The sequence below is a fragment of the Carcharodon carcharias genome, chromosome 27 (assembly GCF_017639515.1).
Source record: "Carcharodon carcharias isolate sCarCar2 chromosome 27, sCarCar2.pri, whole genome shotgun sequence".
NCBI classification, from domain to species: domain Eukaryota; kingdom Metazoa; phylum Chordata; class Chondrichthyes; order Lamniformes; family Lamnidae; genus Carcharodon; species Carcharodon carcharias.
Genome location: NC_054493.1, coordinates 3,223,361 through 3,250,425, shown reverse-complemented (window position 1 = coordinate 3,250,425; position 27,065 = coordinate 3,223,361). Strand labels below are relative to the sequence as shown.

General features: G+C 54.7%; 1 protein-coding gene across 1 annotated transcript; it reads left to right on the top strand.

Moving 5' to 3' along the window:
* The first annotated feature begins 5,845 nt into the window (after nucleotides 1–5,845).
* Nucleotides 5,846–25,300, top strand: LOC121270198 (gastrula zinc finger protein XlCGF26.1-like). The gene is made up of 4 exons (XM_041175508.1): nucleotides 5,846–5,903; nucleotides 6,433–7,781; nucleotide 7,857; nucleotides 23,965–25,300. Exons 2-4 carry the CDS (start codon nucleotides 6,553–6,555, stop codon nucleotides 24,721–24,723), a joined length of 1,989 nt encoding a protein of 662 aa, XP_041031442.1. The 5' UTR covers nucleotides 5,846–5,903; nucleotides 6,433–6,552; the 3' UTR covers nucleotides 24,724–25,300.
* The last annotated feature ends 1,765 nt before the right edge of the window (nucleotides 25,301–27,065 follow it).

The following is a 27,065-nucleotide window of genomic DNA, read 5'->3' as shown; positions in this document are numbered from 1 at the left end:
AGGGTCAGTACTGAGGGAAATCCGCACTGTCGGAGGGACAGTACTGAGGCAGCACTGCACTGTCAGAGGGTCAGTGTGGAGGGAGAGCCACACTGTCGGAGGGTCAGTACTGAGGGAGAGCTGCACTGTCGGAGGGACAGTACTGAGGCAGCACTGCACTGTCGGAGGTTCAGTACTGAGGGAGAGCCGCACTGTCGGAGGGTCAGTACTGAGGGAGCGCCGCACTGTCGGAGTGTCAGTACTGTGGGAGAGACGCACTGTCGGAGGGTCAGTGCTGAGGGAGAGCCGCACTGTCGGAGTGTCAGTACTGTGGGAGAGCGGCACTGTCGGAGGGTCAGTGCTGAGGGAGAGCCGCACTGTCGGAGGGTCAATGCTGAGGGAGAGTCGCACTGTCGGAGGGTCAGTGCTGAGGGAGAGCCGCACTGTCGGAGGGTCAGTGCTGAGGGAGAGCCGCACTCTCGGAGGGTCAGTGCTGAGGGAGAGCCGCACTGTCGGAGGGTCAGTGCTGAGGGAGAGCCGCACTGTCGGAGGGTCAGTAATGAGGGAGAGCCGCACTGTCGGACGTTCAGTACTGAGGGAGTGCCGCTCTGTCGGAGGGTCAGTACTGAGGGAGAGCTGCACTGTCGGAGGGTCAGTGCTGAAGGATATTCTCACTTTCGGAGTGCCAGTGCTGAGGGAGCGCCGCACTGACGGATGGTCAGTGCTGAGGGAGTGCCACACTGTCGGAGGGTCAGTACTGAGGGAGTGCCGCACTGTTGGAGGGTCAGTACTGAGTAAGAGCCACACTGTCGGAGGGTCAGTGCTGAGGGAGAGCCGCACTGTTGGAGGGTAACTGCTGAGGGAGAGCCACACTGTCGGAGGGTCAGCGCTCAGGGAGAGCCGAAATGTCGGAGAGTCAGTACTGAGGGAGTGCCGCACTGTCGGAGGGTCAGTGCTGAGGGAGAGCCGCACTGTCGGAGGGTAAGTGCTGAGGGAGAGCTGCACTGTCGGAGGGTCAGTACTGAGGGAGAGCTGCACTGTCGGAGGGTCAGTGCTGAAGGATATTCTCACTTTCGGAGTGCCAGTGCTGAGGGAGTGCCGCACTGTCGGAGGCTCAGCAGTGTGCTCTGACCACAGATCCTATCTCCGGATTACTTATGGACAGATTGAATTTTTAAGTAAGATGTGTTTTTTAAAAAAGGATAAAGAAGCGACTGTGACTGTAAAGTATCCACTTGGTGGAAAATTCCTCCATTGATTACTTGACCAACCAATTCAGAGAGATCAGAATGTCGCACCTAAAATGTGTGACAGCCCTACTTCAGAGAGAGGCACGTGAAAGGAAAAGATACAAAGCAGGCTGGACTGTAACCTCCTGTGGTTGCAGAGATAATGGAGAGTGGGATTACTACCTCAACCGAAACAACCTCCTGTCGATCAATATCCCAGCCTGTGAGCATGAACCAAGTCGAAGCTAAAAACATATCTGGCCGAAAGACACGTTTCATTTTCTTTTTTCCCTTCCAGGAATACACAAGTTGAGGGGTTGGAACAAAGGCCAATTGCGAGCCTGGTTCTGTGGCACTAGTCTGGTGTTCTGTCCTGGTGTGTGTGTGTGTGTGTGTGTGTGTGTGAAGGACACAGCTGGAGAAAACCAACTGGTCATTCCCCTGCACTTGCAGGTAAAAATCTCTCTCTCTCTCACATTGCTGGGAGCAATTCACAAGTCAACTGAGAATCTCCAACCCAACCTCTGAACTGCCCAAAGCAAGCGCTACCGGAATCACCCAACTAAACGGCTGCAACAATTCACCATCGACTGCTCACGGACAAGCCAAAGACTGATTCGTTGCGTCATTTTAACCACTATTTTTGGTCTCAGTTTCTCGTTGCTGATCTGTGTGTATGTGCTGCATTTTTATACCTTTTCCTTGCTTGTATTAATGAATAAACTCTCTCTTACTTTGACTTAAGACAGCCTGGTTCCATCGGCTCCACTTAAAACATTAATACATTTGGACTTGGGAGAAGGTATCCACGAGGGAAGGGATCCTTTATAAATTAACCGTGTTGTGGCCAAACAAGGGTGGGAGGTTGTGAATAAAGAAAGGGGGGCCAGTTCATCACTTCCCACCCCGGGAGCATAACATTTTTGGGGTACCTCGTCCAGGAACGTAACAAGCCCGGGGTGAACCTAGCCTGGGAACGGTCGTAACAACTGAGGCCGCACCGCACTGTCGGAGGGTCAGTGCTGAGGGAGCGCCGTACTGTCAAGAGGGTCATTGCTGAGGGAGAGCCAAACTGTCGGAGGGTCAGTGCTGAGCGAGAGCTGCACTGTCGGAGGGTCAGTACTGAGGGAGAGCCGCATTGTCTGAGGGAGAGTGCTGAGGGACTGCCGCACTGTCGGAGGGTCAGTACTGAGGGAGAGCTGCACTATCGGAGGGTCAGAAGTGTGGTGTGACCACGGATCCTATTTCCTAATTACCTATGGACAGATTGAACTTTTAAGTAAGACGTTTTTTTTTTAAAAGGACATACAAGCGACTGTGACTGTAAAGTATCCACTTGCTGGAAAATTCCTCCATTGATTACTTGACCATTTCAGAGAGATCGGAATATCGCACCTAAAATGTGTGACGGCCCTACTTCAGACAGAGGCACATCAAAGGAAAAGATACAAAGCAGGCTGGACTGTAACCTCCTGTGGTTGCAGAGATAATGGAGAGTGGGATCACCACCTCAACCGAAACCACCTCCTGTCGATTAACATCCCAGACTGTGAGCATGAACCGAGTCGAAGATAAAAACATATCTGGCCGAGAGACACGTTTCGTTTTCTTTTTTCCCTTCCAGGACTACACAAGTCGAGGGGTTGTAACAAAGGCCAATTGCGAGCCTGGTTCTGTGGCACTAGTCTGGTGTTCTGTCCTGTTGTGTGTGTCTATGTGTGTGTGTGAAGGACACAGCTGGAGAAAACCAACTGGTCATCCCCCTGTACTTGCAGGTAAAAATCTCTCTCTCACATTGCTGGGAGCAACTCACAAGTCAACCGAGAATCTCCAACCCAACTTCTGAACTGCCCAAAGCAAGCGCTACCGGAATCACCCAACTAAACGGCTGCAACAATTCACCATCGACTGCTCATGTACAAGCCAAAGACTGATTCGTTGCATCATCTTAACCACTATTTTTGGTCTCAGTTTCTCGTTGCTGATCTGTGTGTATGTGCTGCATTTTTTATACCTTTTCCTTGCGGGTATTAATGAATAAACACTCTCTTTCTTTGACTCAAGACAGCCTGGTTCAATCGGCTCCTCTTAATACATTAATACATTTGGACTCGGGAGAAGGTATCCACGAGGAAGGGATCCTTTATAAATTAACCGTGTTGTGGCCAAACAAGGGTGGGAGGTGGTGAATAAAGAGAGGGGGGCCAGTTCGTCGCTCCCCACCCAGGGAGCATAACATTTTTGGGATACATCGTCCAGGTATGTAACAAACCCGGGGGGAACCTTGCCTAGGACCGGTCATAACAACTGAGGCAGCACCGCACTGTCGGAGGGTCAGTGCTGAGGGAGCGCCGTACTGTCGGAGGGTCAATGCTGAGGGAGAGCTGCACTGTCTGAGGGTCAGTACTGAGGGAGCGCCGTACTGTCGGAGGGTCAATGCTGAGGGAGAGCCGCACTGTCGGAGGGTCAGTACTGAGGGAGCGCTGCACTACAGGAGGATCAGTGCTGAGGGGGCGCCACACTCTTGGAGGCTCAGTGCTGAGGGACAGCCGCACTGTCGGAGGGTCAGTGCTGAGGGAGAGCCGCACTGTCGGAGGGTCAGTACTGAGGGAGAGCCGCACTGTCAGAGGGTCAGTACTGAGGGAGAGCCGCACTCTTGGAGGGTCAGTACTGAGGGAGAGCCGCACTGTCGGAGGGTCAGTGCTGAGGGAGATCCGCACTGTCGGAGGGTCAGTGCTGAGGGAGAGCCGCACTGTCGGAGGGTCAGTACTGAGGGAGAGCCGCACTGTCGGAGGCAAATCTTTCAGGATGAGACATTAAACTATGGACTTGTTCCCCACTCCAGCCGTTTTGCCGCTGTTTACACAATAAATGGGAATACACTAAGAGGGGTAGATGAAGTGAGAGCTTGGTGTCAAGTGCACATTTCCCTGAAGGCAGCAGTTCAAGTAGACAAGGTTGTAAAGAAGGCATATGGAATGCTCTCTATTGACAGAGGTATTGAATATAAAAGTAAGGATATAATGTTGGAATTGTATAGATCACTGGTGAGGCCACAGCTGGTGTATTGTGTGCAGTTCTGATCCGCACATTACAGGAAGGACGTATTAGCTCTGGAGAGAGTGCAGAGGAAGTTTACAGGGAATGTTGCCAGGGTTAGAAAAGTGTAGCTACGAGGTGAAATTGGATAGGTCGGGGTTATTTTCCTTGGAACAAAGAAGGCTGAGAGGTGACTTGATTGAGGTGGACAAAATTATGAGGGGAATAGACAAATTGGACGGGATAAAATTGTTTCCCTTGGTGGAGAATTCTAGAACCAGGGGACATAGATTCAGGATAAGTGGCGGAAGGTGTAAGGGGAAGAACATGAGGAGGAACTTTTTTTACGCAGAGGGTAGTGGGGGTCCAGAATTCACTGCCCAGGTTTTGGTGGAGGCAGAAACTCTAAACTCTTTTAAAAAGTACCTGGATCTGCATCTGAAGCGCTGTAAGCTGCAGGGCTGCGGGGACGGGTGCAGGGAGGCGGGATTAGGAAGGGCGCCCTGGGTGTCCTCAGGCTGGCATGGACAAGATGGGCTGAATGGCCTCCTACCGAGCTGTAACTTTTGTACGGTCTCAGGTGAATGGAGTCAAGAGGGAAGGACATCTGCCACCCATAGCCACGTGCTCGGCTCTTAACGGCCCCTCAGAAAAGAGGGCAAGTAGGGACGGGCAGAATGGCCTCCTTGCACTGCGGCCACCCACCCTGCGCTCCAGCGGCGTTACGTACGGCAGGGATGGGGGTTCTCGCCGGGGTCCGGAGGTCCGTGTCCGATTCCCCTCCACCCCGCTTCGTGAGCGGCTGAACCCGGGCCGTGGTCAGTGGAACTCTCTGTGGGATCCTGCTGTGCACAAAATGGCCACGAGGCCACGCTGTCCATCAAGCAAGGGTGGCTATGGTTTGGAAAGCCCTTCATGGGCCCTTAAGTGGGTAGGATGGGGGGGGGAGGGGCGGTGAGGCCTTGGGATTTCCTGGGGGTGCTGTGACAGGCGCCAGGGCAATGCAGGTCTGGGATGTCCTTGCTCAGTGCCCAGTGCGCATGCTCGAGAGCTCCCTCGGTCAGCCACGGCGGCCAGTGCGCCTGCGCGAGCTCGATCCGTCATCCTCCTCCCGAGCAAGCGAGGCGGCCGCGCGTGCGCAGAGCGCGCGGCCACCGCTCACCGGGGTGGGTGGGGGGGGGCGGTTACTAAACCCACCCCCCCCCACCCCCAGCCCTGCCCCGCCCACCCCTCCTCGCTCCTCCACCCCACGACCCAGGTCTCAGGCGCCCGCTGCCCATCATTCGGACCAGGCGCCCCACCCCCAATCCCCGTCCTCTCCCGTCTCGCCTATTGGTCCGAGTGCGCGTTCCTTGACCGCCTCTGTGCGGACGTCACAATGGGTGGGTGGGAGGTGGGGGGGGACACATACGGCGCCATGCACACCCCGCCCACGTGGGGCGGCTACCGCTGATTGGAGGAGCCAAGGCGCTCACCCCGCCCACCGCTCAGCGGCCGCCTGTCCTCCAGCCCCACCCTCCTCCGCTCCCTCTCCCGCTGATTGGTCAGAGATCACGTCAGTCACGCCACCCCGCCCCCACCCCTCCAAACCCCTGAGATCACGTGCTCGGCCTGCCCAGGCCCGGCCCTGCGTTCGTCCTGTTCCGACTCCACCGGGTTTGTCTTTCATTTTGAGCCTCTCCCCTCCGGCACCTCCAACGAACGCCGCCCCCACCTCTCCCCCCCCCTCCCCTACCATTCCGAGCTCGCACTCTCTCGGTTTTCGCGGGGCAAAACACGGTCTCCCCGACGGCCTTTCGGGCCTTAGCGCCGTCCTCCTACCCCTCTCCCTGTAGAAGCCAACGCGCAAGCGCCTTCCCCTCTCCCCCCCCCCCCCCCCCCCGGGGGAGCGCCTGGCTCCGAGGGGACTGGGCATGCGTGGCGGGCGGGTTTGCGCCGACTGGGCATGCGCGGCGGGCGGGCTGGCGGGTATGAGCCGACTGGGCATGCGCGGCGGCCCTCTGCAGGCGATCTGCCTGTTTAAAGGGCCATTGCCCCTGTCTTCACTGGTGATTTAAAGGGACAGTGACACCCTGAGAGAGAGAGAGAGAGAGAGAGAGAGAGAAAGAGGGAAGATTAAACAGGTTTGGGAGCAACGTTAAAGGTGAAGTTAATTAACTGTCTGCTCTGAATTCCCCTCCTACAGTTTCTTTTGCGGCTATCGTCGACGCCGAACACGGAGAGGGAGAGGGAGAGAGAAGGTTCCAGATCCGCCTCCGCCCGTCCGGCCCTCTCCGCCCACCGGGGCCCGAAGACCGTCGGCAACATGGAAGGTGGTGGTGGTGATGGTGGTGGGGGGGGGAGGAGCGGCGCCCCCGCCACGGACCCACCCAACGCCTGCCCCGCCTGCGGACGCGGGTTCAGGCGGCCCGCCGACCTCAAGAGGCACCGGTGCCGGCGGGGCCGGGAGCGGCCGTGCCGGTGCGGGGACTGCGGCAGGGGCTTCGGCTACCCCTCCGAGCTGGAGGCCCACCGGCGCGGCCACACCGGGGAGCGGCCCTTCGCCTGCCCCCAGTGCGGGAGGGGCTTCGCCCGCGCCTCCGACCTGGGGACCCACCGGCGGGCCCACGCCGGCGAGCGGCCCTTCCCCTGCTCGGCCTGCGGCAAGGGATTCGCCCAGTCCTCCGAGCTGCTGGCCCACCGGCGGGTCCACACCGGCGAGCGGCCCTTCCCCTGCCCCCAGTGCGGGCAGGGGTTCGCCCAGTTGTCCGACCTGCGGGTGCACCGGCGGGTCCACACCGGTGAGAGGCCCTTCGCCTGCCCCCAGTGCGGCAAGCGCTTCGCCCGCTCGTCCAACCTCCTGACGCACCAGCGGGTCCACACGGGGGAGAGGCCCTTCTCCTGCCCGGCCTGCGGGAAGGGCTTCACCCGCTCGTCCCACCTCCTGACCCATCGGCGGGTCCACACGGGGGAGAGGCCCTTCACCTGCCCTTCCTGCGGGAGGGGCTTCACCCAGTCCTCCTACCTCCTGATCCACCAGCGGGTCCACACCAGCGAGCGGCCCTTCATCTGCTCCGAGTGCGGCAAGCGGTTCATCCGCTCCTCCGACCTGCTGACCCACCAGCGGGTCCACACCGGGGAGAGGCCCTTCACCTGCTCCGAGTGCGGGAGGGGCTTCACCCAGTCCTCCTACCTCCTGAAGCACCAGCGGGTCCACACCGGGGAGCGGCCCTTCCCCTGCTCCGACTGCGGCAAGCGCTTCACCCAGTCCTCCCACCTGCTGAAGCACCAGCGCGTCCACACCGGGGAGAGGCCCTTCCCTTGCTCGGCCTGCGGCAAGCGCTTCACCCGATCGTCCAACCTGCTGAGGCACCAGCGGGTCCACACCGGCGAGAGGCCCTTCACCTGCCCCGCCTGCGGGCAGGGGTTCACCCGCTCCTCCAACCTGCTGAGGCACCGGCGCGTCCACACCGGGGAGAGGCCCTTCATCTGCTCCGAGTGTGGGAAGGGCTTCACTCAGTCGTCCCACTTGCTGACCCACCAGCGAGTCCACACGTGATCGCAGTGCTTCGGTGATGCAGGACTGCATGATATCGTCACGGAGAGACTTGCGAGCGCCGTCTAGGGGAGGGTAAACGACAGTGGGCAGCAGCGAAAGCGAACAGCCAGCATCGAACAGAGTCAAAATACGGACCAAGGCTTAAAAAGGCAGAATTAAAGGCACTCCATCCGATTGCACACGTCGTTCGCACCAAGGTCAACGAATCGATGGAAACAATAAATTCCTGAAAGGGAAATCACCTCTGACAAACCTGTTGGTGCTTTTTTATTTGAGGACATCACTAGTAGGATAGATAAGGGGGAACCGGTGGATGTGGTGTACTTGGATTTCCGGAAGGAGCTCGATAAGGCCCCGCCAGGAGGTGAGCAAAGAAACGAGCTCATGGGATTGTTGGGGGTGGGGGGGTGATATCTCGGCATGGGATTGAGGATCGGTTGAGAGTCAGAAAACAGAGAGTGGGAATAAATGGGTCACGATCAGGTTGGCAGGCGGTGACTCGTAAGGTAACGCAAGGTTCAGCACTTGGGCCCCTGGCTGTTCACCATCCCTGTCAATATTTCCAGATGACCCGAAACGAGGTGGGAATGTAAGCTGTGAGGGGGATACAAAGAGGATTCAAGGAGACTTGGACCGGCCGAGCGAGTGGGCAGGAACGAGGCAGACAGAATATAACCTGGAAAATTATCCACTTTAGTAGGAAGAAGAGAAACACAGAATGTTTCCTAAACAGTGAGAGGGTCGGGAAGTGCCGACGTCCAGAGGGAGCTGGGTGTCCTTGTTCATGAGTCACTGAAAGCTAAGATGCAGCGAGCACTTAGACGGTATGTTGGCCTTTCTCATGAGGAATGAAGATGCCTTGCTGCATTTGTATAGAGCCTTGGTGACACTGCACCTGGAGTATTGTGTACAGTTGTGGTCTTGAACCCCTGCAGTCCCTGTGGTGTAGGTACACTCACGGCACTGTTAGGGAGGGAGTTCCAGGATTTTGTCCCCTGTGTGGTGTAGGTACACCCACAGTGCTGTTAGGGAGGGAGTTCCAGGATTTTGTCTTTGTGGTGTAGGTACACCCACGGCACTGTTAGGGAGGGAGTTCCAGGATTTTGTCCCTGTGGTGTAGGTACACCCACGGCGCTGTTAGGGAGGGAGTTCCAGGATTTTGTCCCCACTGTGGTGTAGGTACACCCACAGCGCTGTTAGGGAGGGAGTTCCAGGATTTTGTCCCCTGTGTTGTAGGTACACCCACGGTGCTGTTAGGGAGGGAGTTCCAGGATTTTGTCCCTGTGGTGTAGGTACACCCACGGTGCTGTTAGGGAGGGAGTTCCAGGATTTTGTCTTTGTGGTGTAGGTACACCCACGGCACTGTTAAGGAGGGAGTTCCAGGATTTTGTCCCTGTGGTGTAGGTACACCCACGGCGCTGTTAGGGAGGGAGTTCCAGGATTTTGTCCCCTCTGTGGTGTAGGTACACCCACAGCGCTGTTAGGGAGGGAGTTCCAGGATTTTGTCCTCTGTGGTGTAGGTGCACCCATGACGCTGTTAGGGAGGGAGTTCCAGGATTTTGACCCAGCGACAGTGAAGGAACGGCAGATATATTTCCAAGTCGGGATGGTGAGGGGCTCGGAGGTGGTGGGTGTTCCCCACGCATCTGCTGCCCTCGTCCTTCTAGATGGTAGCGGTCGTGGGTTTGGGCGGCGCTGTCGAAGGAGCCTTGGTGAGTTGCTGCAGTGCATCTTGTAGATGGTACACACGCTGCTGCTACTGTGCGTCGGTGGGTGGAGGGAGTGAATGTTTGTGGATGGGGTGCCGATTGAGCGGGGCTGCTTTGTCCTGGATGGTGTCAAGCTTCTCGAGTGTTGTGGGAGCTGCAACTCATCCAGGCAAAGTGGGGAGTGTCCCATCCCACTCCTGACTTGTGCCTTGTAGATGGTGGACAGGCTTTGAGGGGGGAGTCAGGTGAGTGACTCTCCGCAGGATTCCCAGCCTCTGACCTGCTCTTGTAGCCACAGTATTTATATGGCTGGGTCCAGTTCAGTTTCTGGTCAATGGTAACCCCTGAGGATGTTGATAGTGGGGTGGATTCAGTGATGGTGATGCCCATTGAACCTCATTCAAATAATACTTGCTTTACTGGCGAATTGGACAAGTTCCTACATTATACTCGATCTGCTCGTTTTTGGCACACACGCTGAACCTCTCTACGTGGCTTTGCAGATTCCTTGTGTCCTCTTCACAACATACTCTCCTACCTATCTTTGTGTTGCCAGCAAACTTAATAGCCATACCGTTGGTCCCTTTGTCCAACTCATGGATAACAGATTGTAAACAGTTCAAGCCCCAGCGCCGATCCCTGGGGCACCCCACTCGTTACAGCTTACCATCCCGAAAAGTGCCCCATTTGTGCCCACTCTCTGCTGCCTGTTGGCTAGCCAGTCCTCCATCCCCGCCAATACTCTGGCGTGGCACCTTTTCGAACGCCTTGCGGAAATCCAGGACCGCGACATCTACAGGTTCCCCTTTATCCACATCGCTTGCCGCTTCCTCAAATAAGTTAGCTAAGGGTGATTTTTTTTCCCCTTGGCTCAGTACCAGGTTGGCTCTTGCCCCATTGCATTAATATTTTCCCGGTGCCCTCCTGTAGCCTCCTTTAATATTAGATTCCCGGCATTCTCTCGACAGCAGACGCTTGGCTAACTGGCCTGGAGTTCCCTGCTCTCTGTCTCCCTCCTTTCCTTGGAAAGGGGAGTGGCTTTGGCTAATTTACAATCCGACGGGAGCTTTCCAGAGTAGACTCTTGGACGTGTACAGCGCAGGAGGAGGTCACTGTCCAGCCCGGTCAGCCAAGATCAGACCGCACTAATCCCACGTTTCCAGCGCTAGGCCCACAGCCCTGGAGGCTATGGCAATGCGAGTGAATGTCTAAATACTTCTTGAACGTTACGAGAGTTTCTGACTCAACCACCCTTTCGGTCAGTGAGTTCCAGACTCCTACCGCCCTCTGGGTGAAACAAATTTCTCCTCAACTCCCCCCTCTTAGCCTTCTACCTCTCACCTTAAATCCAAGCCCCCTGGTTATTGACCCCCTCTACTAATGGAACAAGTGCCTTCCTAACCCCCCCCCCACTATCTACGCCCCTCATACATCTTCCATACCTCTATCAGGTCCCCTCTCAACCTTCGCTGCTCCAAGGAACACAACCCCAGCCAATCCAATCTTTTCCTCTTAGCTCCGACCCTCCAGCCCAGGCAAGCATCCTGGTGAATCTCCTCTGCACCCTTCTCCGGTGCAGTCACGCCCTTCCTCGCAGCCTAACCTGCGTCTTACACGGTTCCTTCCCGCCGCGAAGGCATCCCTAGAGGATAATGGCTCCCCGATCACGCCATTTCACGTCGTGTGTCGGGGGGGGGGGAGGGGGGAGGGGGGTGCCAAGGCTGCTGCTTTCGGCTCTGAAAGGTGCCCTGTCTAGCTCAGATTGGGTAAGGTATCTCAAAAAAATTGGGAGCAACGGGCGAGGCCGGCTGGAAATATCGAGACGGGGAGTACCGGGTTTCCGCAGCTGCCCAACACTGCCACCATGCAGTAGCAGTGCGAGTGTGGCCTTCACCACTAACAGGAAGCTGCCATTGACCCAAACGGAAGTCCTGCCTGTCACGCAAATGAGTTAACGTGGTGTGTGAATTCCAGTGCCAGTGTGGAGCTGGGTACATAGGCCGTACATCCCGATGACACCTTCCAGCCGCTGTTTGTGGGGTACCGACCCGTCCCCAACCCAGCCCATGCTTGCGAGACTCAGAACCCAGTGTCCGACATCAGAGGCGATCCTGCGATCGGACGATATTTGCTCGATAGTCCTGGGTGCGCTAAGAGTTACGCTGACAATCGGTCGGGCCCGCGGTGTGGGGCGTTTGCCCGTACTGGAAGCCACATACGTTCACCCCCTGTTCTTTGCAGGCCAGAAAGAACAGGTACACACACACACTGCGCCTGTTTCAGCTCAACAAAATAGGTGACAGCCATTCGCCGGCCCATTCCTCAGGGCAACGTCTTGACCAATCGGGGTAAAGCTGCCCGAGTTTAGATTTCAAACAATGCTCGGCAGTTAACTGTCAGCCGCTATCACCAGTGCATTCTCCGCGACAGCGCCTCTGCCAATCAGAGCCCGCTTCCCAACCCATCAGCGCTCTCTTCACATGCAGTATAAATTGTTGTTTTCCCCTTATGTTGGTATTCTTGCGAAGTGTCCTGGTGAGCGCCAGAGGGAAAGCTTTGACATGTCTCTTATTTCAGCAATATCTCCCTCCTTTTCACCTCTTGGATTACAAGTATTTCCGGACTGTTAGTTGTGTCTTTTACAGTGAAGACAGACACAAAATGTCTGTTCGATGTTTTCGCCATTTCCTTATTTCCCAGACTCACTCTCTCTCTCTAGACGACCCACACTCACTTTAGTTACTTTTCTCCTTTTTGAATACTGGTAGAAACTCTTGCTCTCTTCTTCGATATTTCTCACTGGCTTTCTCTCGAACTGGTCATTTCTCCCTCCTCCTTAACTTTTTTTTGCCATTCTTTGCCGCTTTCTAAATTCTGTCCCATCTTCTGACCTACCACCACCAGTCTTTGCAGATTAAACTCGAGGCCCAATAACAGCCGCGGTGAATGAGTCCGATTGGAAGGTGCCTCGGGGCAAGTGTGGGAAGCTGTCCAGCTCCTGTGAAATAATAGCACAGAGAGTGGGGAGGGATCAGTGCCGGGCTGACCATAACCTCAGGCCACATGCCGTGTATCATTCCCACCTTCCGGCGTTATTAAAACCGAACTTCCAACGTAACAGCTTCTGGAAGGCAAACCGGAATGAACGGGGCAAATGTTTCTTTAGGCGAGCCCAGTGAAGGAGCAATAGTTTTGCCCATCACCCTGTCAAATTTAACATGAACCCTCCAGTGAGCAGTAGGGCTCTGATCAAGAGGAGCTGGGCTGGCGCTGGGTGATTAGATGCTGGGGGCGCCACCTTGGGAATCCAGTGTGGACGCGGTCTCGGGAGAAGAGATTGAGCAGCTGGGTGGCGAGTAGTAGCAGGGGCATTCCACGCCCGAGTCCTGCTGCGGGAATCCAGTGTGGACGCAGTCTCGGGAGAAGAGATTGAGCAGCTGGGTGGCAAGTAGTAGCAGGGGCATTCCACGCCTGAGTCCTGCTGTGAGAATCCAGTGTGGACGCAGTCTCAGGAGAAGAGATTGAGCAGCTGGGCGGTGAGCAGTAGCAAGGGGCATTCCACGCTTGAGTCCTGCTGCCTGACAGCCATTTGCAGACCAAAGAAGAAGCAGGAAGGTGAACAGGAGTGGCTTTTGAGGGAAGCCAGGGGCTAGCTAGATCCTTGAAAGAGAAGAGCTTGAAATCCCTGGGGTGGGGGAAGACAAGACGACGAAGAGTTTTTATGGCTTGTCGATGTCTGGGTGGGTCGTTGAGAAATTTGTGGAACGTGCTTGAGTTGTGTCTGCCGCTTAACGTGCACTTTGTGGTGTGTTCGACCACGGTTTGCCTGCTAATCCATGTTTTCCCCTCATGTTAATTCCGGATGTTGGAGCGTAAGACGGGTAGCGTCGATCGTTTGCGTGGCTGGCTCTTGTTCAGTAAAACATCTTCCGCCTGAAAACTGTGGAACCTCGTGGCTTTATTTGCTTCGTGAGTACCCGTGATTTCAACTCCCACCTACTTAAGAGATTTACTGGTCCCTCACCGCTTCGGAACAAATCTCACCCGGGACTGTTAACACACGGGACAACGAATAAGTGCAGGAAATGTTTCAGTGGCCTCGTTGGAAGGAAGGCCAACGTCTGGTAAATTTTAAGTTGAACCCTTCCCCGAAGCGCTAGCTGACCTACCCGCGAGGGGCTTGGTCCCAGCTCTGTCGAGGTGCCATCTTGAAGACATGCTCTTGAAGGCGCGCTCGCCCTCAGCGTCACTTTGAAAGCGCCATGTTCCCCTCCCCTCCTGCCCCCCCCCCCCACCACCATGGAGGGTCCCGCTGCTGCCCCTGCCCGCCTCATCCTACCCCGGCCTCCCCGTTTCCTATTCCCGCAGTCTCTCCTTCCCTGCGGGGTGGGGCTGCGGTTCTGCCTCCCAGGAGCTGGACTCCCAGCCCCGCAGTGACTCGGGCCCCCGTCACCTCGGACCCTGTGTCCGGGGTCCGAGCACCTGAAGTCGTTCACCGCAGCCCCGGGTCACGGGGAGCGACCTGGAGTCCCCACATGGCAAAGGATTTGCAGGAATTAGGGGAATCGTCGTTGTCCTTAAAGATTTACCGATTTACACTCAATGTATTATTCATTGGATTAAAAACAGGAAGCACTGGAGGAACTCAGCTGGCTTGGCAGCATTTGTGGAGAGAGGAAAAAAAACGGAGTTAATGTTTCAAGTCCAACGTGACTCTTGTTCGAAACTATTGAGAGGGAGGAATGCGATGGGTTTTATACTGTTGGGAATGGGAGGGGGAGGGGCGAGTGCAGCAAAAGAGCAGGTCAGGGATAGGTTAGAGGGCCGAGGAGATTAAATGACGAAGATGTCACGGAACAATAAGCAAAGAGTGGGAACGGTAGTACACTCAAGGAAGCAAAGCATTGGTCCAAGTGCGTGTTAATAGCGGAAGGAAGGTCAGTGCTATTGTCTGAAGGTAATACGAACGTAGGAGTGGGAGTAGACCACCCTGCTCCCTGAGCCTCCTCCGCTGTTCAATAAGATCATGGGGCTGATTTAATTTCAACCTCAACTTCACATCCCTGCCTACACTCAGTAACCTTTCACCGCCCCCCTACCCCTTATCGAGAAGCTATCTACTTCTGCGTCAAAGATATTCTTAGACTCTGCCTCGACCACCTTTTGAGGAAGAGAGTTCCATAGCCTCGCATCCCTCTGAGAGAAAAAAAATCTTTCCCCATCTCTTGTCTTAAAAGGGCGAGCCCTTATTTTTAAACAGTGGCCCCTTTCTCTCATCTGTCCCCAGAGGGGAAACATCTTCCCCCACATCCACCCTGTCAAGTCCCCTCAGGATCTTATTTGCTTCAATCAAGTCACCTCTTATTCTCTCCCAAACTCCAGCGATGCCATAAGAACATAAGACATAGGAGCAGAAATGAGGCCATTCGGCCCATCGAGTCTGCTCCGCCATTCAATCATGGCTGATAAGTTTCTCAACCCCATTCTCCCGCCTTCTCCCCGTAACCTTTGATCCCCTTACCAATCAAGAACCTATCTATCTCGCTCTTAAATACACTCAATGACCCGGCCTCCACAGCCTTCTGTGGCCATGAATTCCATCGATTCACCACTCTCTGGCTAAAGAAGTTTCTCCTCATCTCTGTTCTAAAAGGTCTTCCCTCTACTCTGAGGCTGTGCCCCTCGGGTCCTAGTCTCTCCTACTCATGGAAACATCTTCCCCACGTCCCACTCTATCCAGGCCTTTCAGTATTCTGTAAGTTTCAATCAGATCCCCCCTCCTCATCCTTCTAAACTCCGCCGAGTATAGACCCAGAGTCCTCAAACGTTCCTCATACGTTAAAGCCTTTTCATTCCTGGGATCGTTCTCGTGAACCTCCTCTGGACCCCTCTCCAGGGCCAGCACATCCTTCCTGAGATACACGGGGCCCAAAATTGCTCACAATATTCTAAATGTGATCTGACCAGAGCCTTATATAAAGCCTCAGCAGCACATCCCTGCTTTTATATTCTAGTCCCTTCGAAATAAATGCCAACATTGCATTTACCTTCCTAACTACCAACTCAACCTGCAAGTTAACCATAAGAGAATCCTGGACTTGGACTCACAAGTCCCTTTGCACTCCAGATTAGCCTGACTAACCTTTTCTCATAAGACAACCAGCCCATTCCAAAGCGTTGACACCTTTCCTTAAATAAGGAGACCAATACTGTACACGGTATTCGGTAAGAGCACAAGAGCGAGGTACAGACTGGCGCGTGAGGGGACAACGAAATCCAAAAGGAGGGCAGAGTTCAGGGGCCTGAAGTCATTGGTCTCAACTGAGAGTCCAGAAGGTTGCCAAGCACCTCAGCAGAAGATGAGGTGTCGTTCATCCAGCTTGCGTTTGGGCTTCTCTGCCACATTTACAGCAGGCCGAGGACAGAGATGTCAGCGTGAGAGCGGGGTGATGCATTGAGGTGGCAAAGTGACTGGTGGCTTGGTGGGGGGGGGGGGGGGGGTGGTGCAGAAGCGGGTCACACTCACTGAACGGAGATGTTCCTGCAAATCAGTCACCCAGTCTGTGTATGTTATTTATTAATTATATATATATATATGTAAAACACTTTAATTGCATTTTGGGAGGACTAACAGCAAGGGAATACACAGCATCTTTACAGTGCAGAAGGAGGCTATTTGGCCCATCGAGTCTGCACTGGCTCTCTGAAAAGAGCCATTCCACCTAGTCCCACTCCCCTGCCTTATCCCCTTGCACATTCTGTCTTTTCAGATAGCAGTCCAATTCTCTTCTGAATACCTTGACTGAACCTGCCTCCACCACCCTTTAGGAAGTTTGTTCCAGACTCCAATCACCCTCTCTGAGTGAAACAGCTTTTCCTCACATCACATTCACTCCTTTTGCCAATTATTTTGAATCCGTGCCCTCTAGTCCTTGATGCTCTCTTGAGTGGGAACAGTTTCACGCTAATTACCCTGTCCATATCCCTCAGGATCTTGAACACCACTATCAAGTCTCCTTTCAGCCTTCTTTTCTCCAAGGAAAACAGTCCCAACCTCTCCAATCCATCCTCATAGCTACAGTTCTTCATCCCGGGAATCATTCTTGTGAATCTCCTCTGTACTCTCTCCAATGCCTTCACATCCTTCCTCAAGTATGGTGCCCAGAACTGGGCACAGTACTCCAGATGAGGTCTAACTGGTGTCTTATACAAGTCCAAAGTGACCTCCTTACTCTTGTACTCAATGCCCCTATTAATAAAGACTAAGATACTACATGCTTTATTAACTGCTCCCTCAACATGCCCTGCCATCTTCAATGACCTATGTACATATACACCAAGGTCCCTCTGTTCCTGCATCTCCTTTAGAGGCTCACCCTTTACTTTATACTCTCACCATACCTTTCCTGCCAAAACAAATCACCTCACACTTCTCTGCATTGAACTTCATCTGCCACTTGTCTGCCCAATCCACCAACATGCCTCTGTCCTCTTGAAGTTCAAGACAATCCTCATCACAGTTGACACACGTTTCCAATCTGCGTATCATCTGCGAATTTTGAAATCATGCCCTAAGCACACCACTCCAGGAGAAACCTGGACCTTTCTGTTTGTGGCTTTGAACAGCTGAAACCCTGTTGAGTGTGGATGTACAAAGGGACCTGGGTGTCCCCGTCCGCAAGTCACCGAAAGCTAACATGTTAATGGAATGTTAGCCTTTTATTGCAAGAGGATTTGAGTACAGGAGTAGTGAAGTCCTGCTCCAAATGCACAGAACCTTAGCTGGACCACACCTGGAGTACAGCATGCAGCCTTGGTCCCTATATAAAGAACAAAGCAAAGTACAGCACAGGAACAGGCCCTTTGGCCCTCCAAGCCTGCGCCGATCATATTGCCCGTCAAACTAAAACGTTTTGCACTTCCGGGGTCCCTATCCCCTCTATTCCCATCCTATTCATGTATTTGTCAAGCTGCCTCTTCAACCCCACTATCGTACCTGCTTCCACCACCTCCTCTGGCAGCAAATTCCAGACACTCACTACCCTCTGCGTAAAAAACTTGCCCCGCACATCTCCTCTAAAGCTTTCTCCTCTCACCTTAAATCTATGTCCCCCTAGTAATTGACTCTTCCACCCTGGGAAAAAGCTTCTGACTATTTACTCTGTCCACGCCGCTCATAATTTTGTAAACTTCTATCAAGTCGCCCCTCAATCTCCGTCGCTCTAGTGAGAACAATCCGAGTTTCTCCAACCTCTCCTCATAGCTAATAACCTCCAGACCAGGCAGCATCCTGGTAAACCTCCCCTGCACCCTCTCCAACGCCTCCATATCCTTCTGGTAATGTGGCGACCAGAATTGCACACAGTATTCCACACGCGGTCCAACCAAGGCTCTATACAGCTGCAGCATGACTTCCCAGCTTTTATTCTCAATACCCCTGCCAATGAAGGCAAGCATGCCATATGCCTTCCTGACTACCTTATCCACCTGCGTTGCCACTTTCAGTGACCTGTGGACCTGTACACCCAGATCCCTCTGCCCGTCGATGCACTTAAGGGTTCTGCCATTTACTGTATAATTCCTGCCTATAATAGACCTTCCAAAATGCATTACCTCACATTTGTCTGGATTAAACTCCATCTGCCATTTCTCCGCCCAAGTCTCCACCCGATCTATATCCTGTTGTATCCTTTGACAATCCTCTTCACTATCTGCAACTCCTCCAACCTTAGTGTCATCTACAAACTTGCTAATTAGCCCAGTTACATTTTCCTCCAAATGATTTATGTGTACTACAGACAGCAAAGGTCCCAGCACTGATCCCTGCGGAACTCCACTAGTCACAGCTCTCCATTCAGAAAAGCATCCTTCCACTGCTACCCTCTGTCTTCTATGACCAAGCCAGTTCTGTATCCATCTTGCCAGCTCACCTCTGATCTCATGCGACTTTACCTTCAGTACCAGTCTGCCATGAGGGACCTTGCCAAAGGCCTTACTGAAATCCATGTAGATAACATCCACTGCCCTTCCATCATCGATCATCTTTGTCACTTCCTCGAAAAACTCCATCAAGTTAGTAAGACACGACCTCCCCTTCACAAAACCATGCTGCCTCTCACTAATATGTCCATTTGCTTCCAAATGGTAGTAAATCCTGTCATGAAGAATCTTCTCCAATAATTTCCCTACCACTCACGTAAAGCTCACCGGCTTGTAATTTCCTGGATTATCCCTGCTACCCTTCTTAAACAACGGAACAACATTGACCATTCTCCAGTCCTCTGGGACCTCACCCGGAGCCAGTAAGGATACAAAGATTTCTGTCAAGGCCCCAGCAATCTCCTCCCTTGCCTCCCTCAGTACTCTGGGGTAGATCCCATCTGGCCCTGGGGACATATCCACCTTAATACTCTTCAAGAAGCCTAACATCTCTTTTTTGATCTCAACATGATCCAAGCTATCTTCCCTAGACAAATCGACCGTTAAGTCCTTCTCTTTGGTGAATACTGATGAGAAGTATTCATTTAGAATCTCTCCCATTTCTTCTGGCTCCACACACACAGATTCCCACCTCTGTCCCTGAGAGGGTCCACCCTTTTCCTGGCTACCCTCTTGCTTTTTACCTATGTATAAAAGACCTTGGGATTTTCCTTAATCCTGGGTTGCCAATGACATTTCATGACCCATTTTAGCCCTCCCGACTCCTTGCTTAAGTTTCTTCCTACTTAGAAGGGATATTATTGCCATAGAGGGTGTGCAACAGAGGTGCACCAGACTTGTTCCGGGGATTGTGGGCTGTCTTATGAAGAGAGACTGGGGAAACTGGGCCTGCATTCTCGAGAGTTTTGAAGAATGAGAGGTTAACTCACTGAAACCTACAAAATACTTAAAGGAATAGACAGGGGAGGTGCAGGTAAGATTTTTTTTCTCTGGTTGGGGAGTCTAGAAGCAGGGGACGCCATTTCAAAATAAGGGGGAAGCCACATAATACCGATAAGAGGAGAAATTTATTTCCTTGGTTGCGAATCTTTGGAATTCTCTAACCCAGAAGGCTGTAGAAGCTCAGTCATTGAGTGTGTTTATGGTAGAGATTGATAGACTTCTGATTAACAATAGCATAAGGGGCTATGGATAATGTGGGTAACAGGTACTGAAGTGTTCACAATGATTGGTGGGAAGTACAGAGGGACCTTGATGTACATGTCCATAGATCCCTGAAGGCAGCACCACCGGTAGAATAGGTGGTTAAGAAGGCATACAGGATACTTGCCTTTATTAGCCGGGGCACAGAACACGAGAGCAGGGAGGTGATGTTGGAGCTGTACAAAACACTGGTTAGGCCACAGCTGGAGTGCTCTGCGCTGTTCTGGTCGCCACACTAGAGGAAGGATGTGATTGCGCTGGAGAGGCTGCAGAGGAGGTGCACCAGGAAGTTGCTTGGGCTGGAGCGTTTCAGCTTTGAAGAGAGGCTGGATTGGCCGGGATAAAAGTTAAAAAAAAACTGCGGATGCTGGAAATCCAAAACAAAAATAAAAATAGCTGGAAAAACTCAGCAGGTCTGGCAGCATCTGCCGGAGAGGGACGCAGTTAACGTTTCGAGTCCGTGTGACTCTTCAACAGAACTAAGTAAAAATAGAAATGAGGTGAAATAGAAGCTTGTTTAAGGGGTGGGGGGGGGGGGGGGGGGGGGCGGTTGTGGGGTGGGTCAGGTAGAGCTGGATAGAGGGCCAGTGATAGGAGGAGATAACCAAGACATGTCACAGACAAAAGGACAAAGAGGTGTTGAAGGTGGTGATATTATCTAAAGGAATGTGCTAATTAAGGGTAGAAAGCAGGACGAGCAAGGTACAGATAGCCCTAGTGGGGGTGGAGTGGGGGGGAAGGTACAGATAGCCCTAGTGGGGGTGGGGTGGGGGGGAAGGTACAGATAGCCCTAGTGGGGGTGGGGTGGGGGTGAAGGTACAGATAGCCCTAGTGGGGGTGGGGTGGGGTGAAGGTACAGATAGCCCTAGTTGGGGTGGGGCGGGGGGGTGAAGGTACAGATAGCCCTAGTGGGGGGGAAGGTACAGATAGCCCTAGTGGGTGTGGGGTGGGGGTGAAGGTACAGATAGCCCTAGTGGGGGTGGGGTGGGGGCAAGGTACAGATAGCCCTAGTGGGGGTGGGGTGGGGGTGAAGGTACAGATAGCCCTAGTGGTGGTGGGGATGGGGTGTGGGGAAGGTACAGATAGCCCTAGTGGGGGTGGGATGGGGGTGAAGGTACAGATAGCCCTAGTGGGGGTGGGGTGGGGGGAAGGTACAGATAGCCCTAGTGGGGGTGGTGTGTGGGGAAGGTACAGATAGCCCTAGTGGGGGTGGGGTGTGGGGAAGGTACAGATAGTCCTAGTGGGGGTGGGGTGGAGGTGAAGGTACAGATAGCCCTAGTGGAGGTGGGGTGGGGGTGAAGGTACAGATAGCCCTAGCGGGGGTGGGGTGGGGGTGAAGGTACAGATAGCCCTAGTGGGGGTGGGGTGGGGGGGTGAAGGTACAGATAGCCCTAGCGGGGGGTGGGGTGGGGGTGAAGGTACAGATAGCCCTAGTGGGGGTGGGGTGGGGGGTGAAGGTACAGATAGCCCTAGCGGGGGGTGGGGTGGGGGTGAAGGTACAGATAGCCCTAGTGGGGGTGGGGTGGGGGTGAAGGTACAAATAGCCCTAGTGGGGGTGGGGGTGAAGGTACAGATAAACCTAGTGGGGGTGGGGTGGGGGTGAAGGTACAGATAGCCCTAGTGGGGGTGGGGGTGAAGGTACAGATAGACCTAGTGGGGGTGGGGTGAAGGTACAGATAGACCTAGTGTGAGTGGGGGTGAAGGTACAGATAGCCCTAGTGGGGGTGGGGTGGGGTGAAGGTACAGATAGCCCTAGTGGGGGTGGGGTGGGGGGAAGGTACAGATAGCCCTCGTGGGGGTGGGGTGGGGTGGGGTTTGTACAGATAGCTCTAGTGGGGGTGGGGTGAAGGGAAGGGATCGAAATAGGCTAAAAGGTAGAGATAAAACAATGGATGGAAATATATTTTTAAAGATTGGAAATAGGTGGGAAAGGAAAAATATATATAAATTATTAGGAAAGAAAAAAAAAGGGGGATTGGAAAGGGGGTGGGGATGGAGGAGAGAGTTCATGATCTAAAGTTGTTGAACTCAATATTCATTGCGGAAGGCTGTAAAGTGCCTAGTCGGAAGATGAGGAGCTGTTCCTCCAGTTTGCGTTGGGCTTCACTGGAACAATGCAGCAGACCAAAGACGGACATGTGGGCAAGAGAGCAGGGTGGAGTGTTGAAATGGCAAGCGACAGGGAGGTCTGGGTCATGCTTGCGGACCGACCGAAGGTGTTCCACAAAGCGGTCACCCAGTCTGTGTTTGGTCCCTGCAATGTAGAGGAGACCGCATTGGGAGCAGCGAATGCAGTAGACTAAGTTGAGGGAAGTGCACTCGAAAGGAGTGTTTGGGCCCTTGGACGGTGAGCAGAGAGGAAGGTGTTGATAGGCCAGGGTTATTTTCTTTCAGGCAGAGATGGCTGAGGTGGGGAGGGGGCTTGATATGAGGGACACAGATGGGGTAGATAGGAAGAAACTTTTCCCCTTAGCGGAGGTGTCAATAACCTGGGGGGGGGGGGGGGGGGCGTAGATTTAAGGTAAGTGGGGAGAGGGGCAAGAGGTTTAGAGGGGATGTGAGGAAGAATTATTTCGCCCAGAGGGTGGGGGGGGGGTTATCTGGAACTCACTGCTCGAGGGGGTGGTAGAGGCAGATACCCTCGTAACATTTAAGAAGTATTTGGATGTGCACTCGAAATGCCACGGCATAGGAGGTAAGGGGGTCTCTGCAGGCCAAGGGCTGGAAAATGGGATTGGAATAGATTGGGGCTTGATGGCCAGTACAGACACGATGGGCCGAAGGGCCTGATTCTGTGCTGTGTGACTCTAATTGTTGCATTCTATATTGTTTGCTGCTTATCTATGAATAAGCATCCATTCTATGTTTATTATCTTTGCCCTAAGGTTCCCCAGTCTCCCTGTACCTGCCTGTCCCTAGCTACCTGCACTCACCTGGGGAGAGCACCTGAGCTCCACGCCCCGCCATTGGTTGGAGGACCCTCCTTTCCCCCCTCGGTCCTCCAGCGCCTCCGCTCCCTCTATTGGTGGGAGCGCACGTCACTCACCGACCTCCCCCCCCCCCCCCCCACCTCCAACACACGTCACAATGGCCACCCAGCACGCACCTGGGCATCGAACCCATCCTTCGCCAATGCCGCGCCCTCCCATTGGTTGGAGGACCCGGCGTCTCTCCCCCCACCCCGCCACCACCACCGCCCTATTTCGGTCCTCCAGCCCGCTCGCTCACCCGATTGGCCGGAGCGCACCGCCAGTCACCGCTCCGGCCACGCCCCCTCGGTGGGGATCACGTGGGCCCTGCTCTTGCGCAGGGCCCGCTGCATCTGGTCCGCTGGAATTTGCCGTTAGTCCCGGTCGGACTCTTGAGGGTTTGTCTTTTAATTTCATTCCCTTCCTCTCTCTCCGCTAACCCCCCCCCCCCCGACCATTCTCCCAGCCCACTCCCTCACTCGGTTTTGTTGGGGTGGGGGAGGGGAGGGGATAGGGCGTGGCCATTCGGGCTCCTCAACGGCCGCCTTCTCCCCCGCCCCAACTCGGAGCCCAGCGCGCAGGCGCAGTTGACGGCCCCGGCTGGGCGGAGCCGACTGAGTCTGCGCCGGGCCCGGCAGGTTGGAGTCGACTGAGCCTGCGCGCTGCGCACGGCAGGTGATCTGCATATTTAAAGGGACGCCGTGCCCCCCTCCCCGGGTTGGCTCGTGATTTTTTTTAAAGGGACGGCGGCGCCCTGCAAGAGACTGATTTCAACAGGGGGGAGAGAGAGGAGGGAAAGGGGTGGGGGGGTGGTGGGGGGAAGTGGGGCGGCTGGGTAGGGGCAAAAACAAGTAAAAAAACTTGATGAACTCATCAGGACACCAAACAACAATTTGTACTCCACGGGAAGAGAAGAGACGAAAGTCAGCGGAAACGAGGAGGAGAGGTGGCTGGGAGGTCTCGGCAGCATCCGCGAGCAGAGAGAAGCAGAATTAACGTTTGAGGCGGATGGCTCGGAGGACAGGGCTGGCCCGTTGACTGGAGGGCTGCTGGCGGTGTTAGGGTGGGAGCTGAGAGAACAGAGAGCCACCCGCTCAGAGAGAGAGAGAGGGGCCAGAGCGAGGGAGGGGGGAAGCAGGGTGCTACTGAGTTGCCCAACGGCGGGCAGATAATCCAGCGGAGGCGCTCGGCTCACACCGGGGCCCGAAGACGACATGGAAGTGGGGGGGAGCGGCGCCCCCGGCGCGGACAAACCGGACGCCCGCCCCGCCGACCTCCAGAGGCCGTGCGAGCGCGGGAGGAGGAGGGGTTTCGGCCATCCCTCCGAGCTGGAGGCCCACCGGCCCACCCACGCCAAGGGGGAGCGGCCCTTCGACTGCCCGGCCTGCGGCAGAGGGTTCTCCCTGTCGTCGGCCCTGCTGAGGCACCAGCGGGTCCACACCGGCGAGCGGCCCTTCACCTGCCCGGCCTGCGGCAGAGGGTTCGCCCAGGCCTCCGACCTGCTGACCCACCGGCGGGTCCACACTGGCGAGCGGCCCTTCACCTGCCCCGAGTGCGGCAAAGGGTTCGCCCAGGCCTCCAACCTGCTGAGCCACCGGCGCCTCCACACCGGCGAGCGGCCCTTCCCCTGCTCCGCCTGCGGCAAGGGCTTCCCCGACTCGGCCAGCCTGCTGGCCCACCAGCGGCTGCACACCGGGGAGCGGCCCTTCGCCTGCCCCGAGTGCGGGAAGCGGTTCACCCTGTCCTCCCACCTGCGGCGGCACCGGCGGGCCCACGCCGGGGAGCGGCCCTTCGCCTGCTCGGCCTGCGGCAAGGGCTTCTCCCAGTCCTCCGACCTGCTGGCCCACCGGCGGGTCCACACCGGCGAGAGCCCCTTCGCCTGCCCCGAGTGCAGCAAAGGGTTCACCCAGGCCTCCAACCTGCGGCGGCACCGGCGGGTCCACACCGGCGAGCGGCCCTTCACCTGCTCCGCCTGCGGCAAAGGGTTCACCCAGGCCTCCAACCTGCTGAGCCACCGGCGCGTGCACACCGGCGAGCGGCCCTTCACCTGCTCTGAGTGCGGCAAGGGCTTCACCCGCTCCTCCTACCTGACGAAACACCAGCAGCTTCACAAGTGACAGGCTGCTCCGATTTCTACCCGGCGGGAGCTGATTCTCAGCGCCGCCGAGAAAGGAGGCGTGCTTGTCGAAGCTCTCCACCTTGCGCTCATCAGGACAGCTACAAGAATACCAAATTTCCGAGGGAAGGCTTTGTACTACCTCAGAAAAGGACGCTGGCCGCGGGTGGGGTTGAGATGTCGACTTGGACAATCGGCCGGGGATCTATTGTCCCCCCCCACCCCCGCCGATCTTTAAAAATGCCCAACGCCTGGCCAGGTCCCTTGCATGTGAACATAGGCACCTTGTAGCAAGTATAAGTGAGCCACATTGCAAGCCCAAACCGATGAGTCTTAAGCCAGGAAGATGTCCTGCCAACCGTACCGGCGGGTGGCGTGTGAATTTAAGTGCGGGCGCGATGCCCGGTACATGTGCCGTCCGCCCCACAGCTGACGGATCCGATCAAACAGCTCGGCGATTGGACAGCACTGTCCGAGTAATCCTGAGCGTGCCAAGAATCCCAGCAACTACCCTCGAACCGGGGGAAAGTTGCGCGGCCCCAGAAAGAGGCCATTCGGCCCATCGTGTCTGCACCAGCTGGAGGAGGTGGGGGGGTTGGTGGGAGGGGGGGAACAAGCCGCCCGTTTTAATCCCACCTCCCGGCAACCGGTTTTGTAACCATTGCAGGTTACAGCACCTTCAGCTGCAGATCCAGCTGCCTTTTCAACGTGTTGAGGGTTGCTGCCTTCGCCCACCGATCCAGGCAGCCCATCACCCTCTGGGTGAAGAGGTTTTCCCTCATGCCCCCTCTAATCGCTCTGCCAATCACCTTAAGTCTGTGCCCCCTGACGATTGACCTCCCCGCTACAGGAAACAAGTCTTTCCTGGACCCCTCGTCCTTTTGCACACCTCGATCCAGGCTGCCCTCAGCCTCCTGTCTCCCAACAAAACCAACAAAAAAACCCATCATACAACTCTCTAGGATTTATCAGTCACCCGCACAATGTGTCTCACTTACGTTACTCACTGGCTACTTTATAAAATTGTTACTCTTCTTTTCAAATGGACAAATGGCCGGATTGATCAAATGATGACCACTGCTGACCACATGATGGGAGCTCTGGAAGTCTCTGAGCAGCTTAGAAATGGACAGAGGTTAACACATCCAAACCCCTGCAATAGTAACACCCCTTGCAAGGTGTAAACGTTCCATCCAAGCCAACACAAAGGACAGTAGACAAGATGTCCGCACCAACCAGTTACGGACAAAGGCAGAGCGATCTTTGACTCCTCGTCTCCAACGTTGTGCTAATGGTTCTACAATGACTTGCTCAAAACACCATGGGTTTTAACCAGGGGGGAGGGGCCTTGTTAGCTGAATAGCTCGACCCGAAACCAACCTGTCACATGACCGAGACTTGAGCTATTTGAATTGCGATAATTGCACATAATTTCGGATTCCGTCTTCAGTCTGCTGTTTTAACACCTGACGGGCAGGCCAAACGGAAGCAAGCTCCGGCCAGTTCGGACCACTGGCACCCTCCGTCTCACCTGACTCTGCCGGGAAGATTTTGTACTACCACCTACTGAACTGATTCAACCTCCGCGTGCATCTACTTCACCTGGGAACATCAACACCGCCGGAAATGCGAATCTTTAACACCACTGGTCTTCAGCAAGCTGAGCTCTTGTGAAAGAATTCTCCGATGGATTTTGATTCTGGACTCTTGGACTCATAATTCCCATTTTGTTCGTGGTCTTTTGCCCTGAACCCCTTTCATTCGCTCATTCCCCCTTTTGTTGTATGAATCCGAAGAGGGGTGGGCACCACCAAACCCCTTCCTGCGTTTTTTGTGTGTGTGTGTGTGTGTATGTAAAATAAACTACCCCTCTCATTTTACCTTACCTTGAGTTTGCGGTGGGGTTATTAATAGAGGTTTGGATCACTCCAAACCGAAGGGTTGGGGAACATGTGCCCCCGCTTACAAAGGGGGAAATCAAAAATCAAAAGCACCTTTCTGTTTACGAACTGGTAGCACGTCTGTTTCAGCTAAACCAAATAAGTGACAGCCATTCACTGGTGCATTCCTCAGGACAATGCCTTGACCAACCAGCGTCAAGCTGCCTGGTTTAGATTTCAGACAGTGCTTGACAGTTAACTGTCAATCACCGGGGAGAAATCAGAAGCGTTTATGAACGGGCAGCGAGTGGAGAAATCGGGGCTGTTCCAAATTAAACTCCCTCCCGTCCACAACAGCGTAGCGGAATAACGTGCCGGGTTCAGAACGTGACATCTCGCAGAAGGATTTCTACGTCGTACCTCTGTCTCAGATATAAAAGTAGTCGTTCGGAAGTACCAGAAC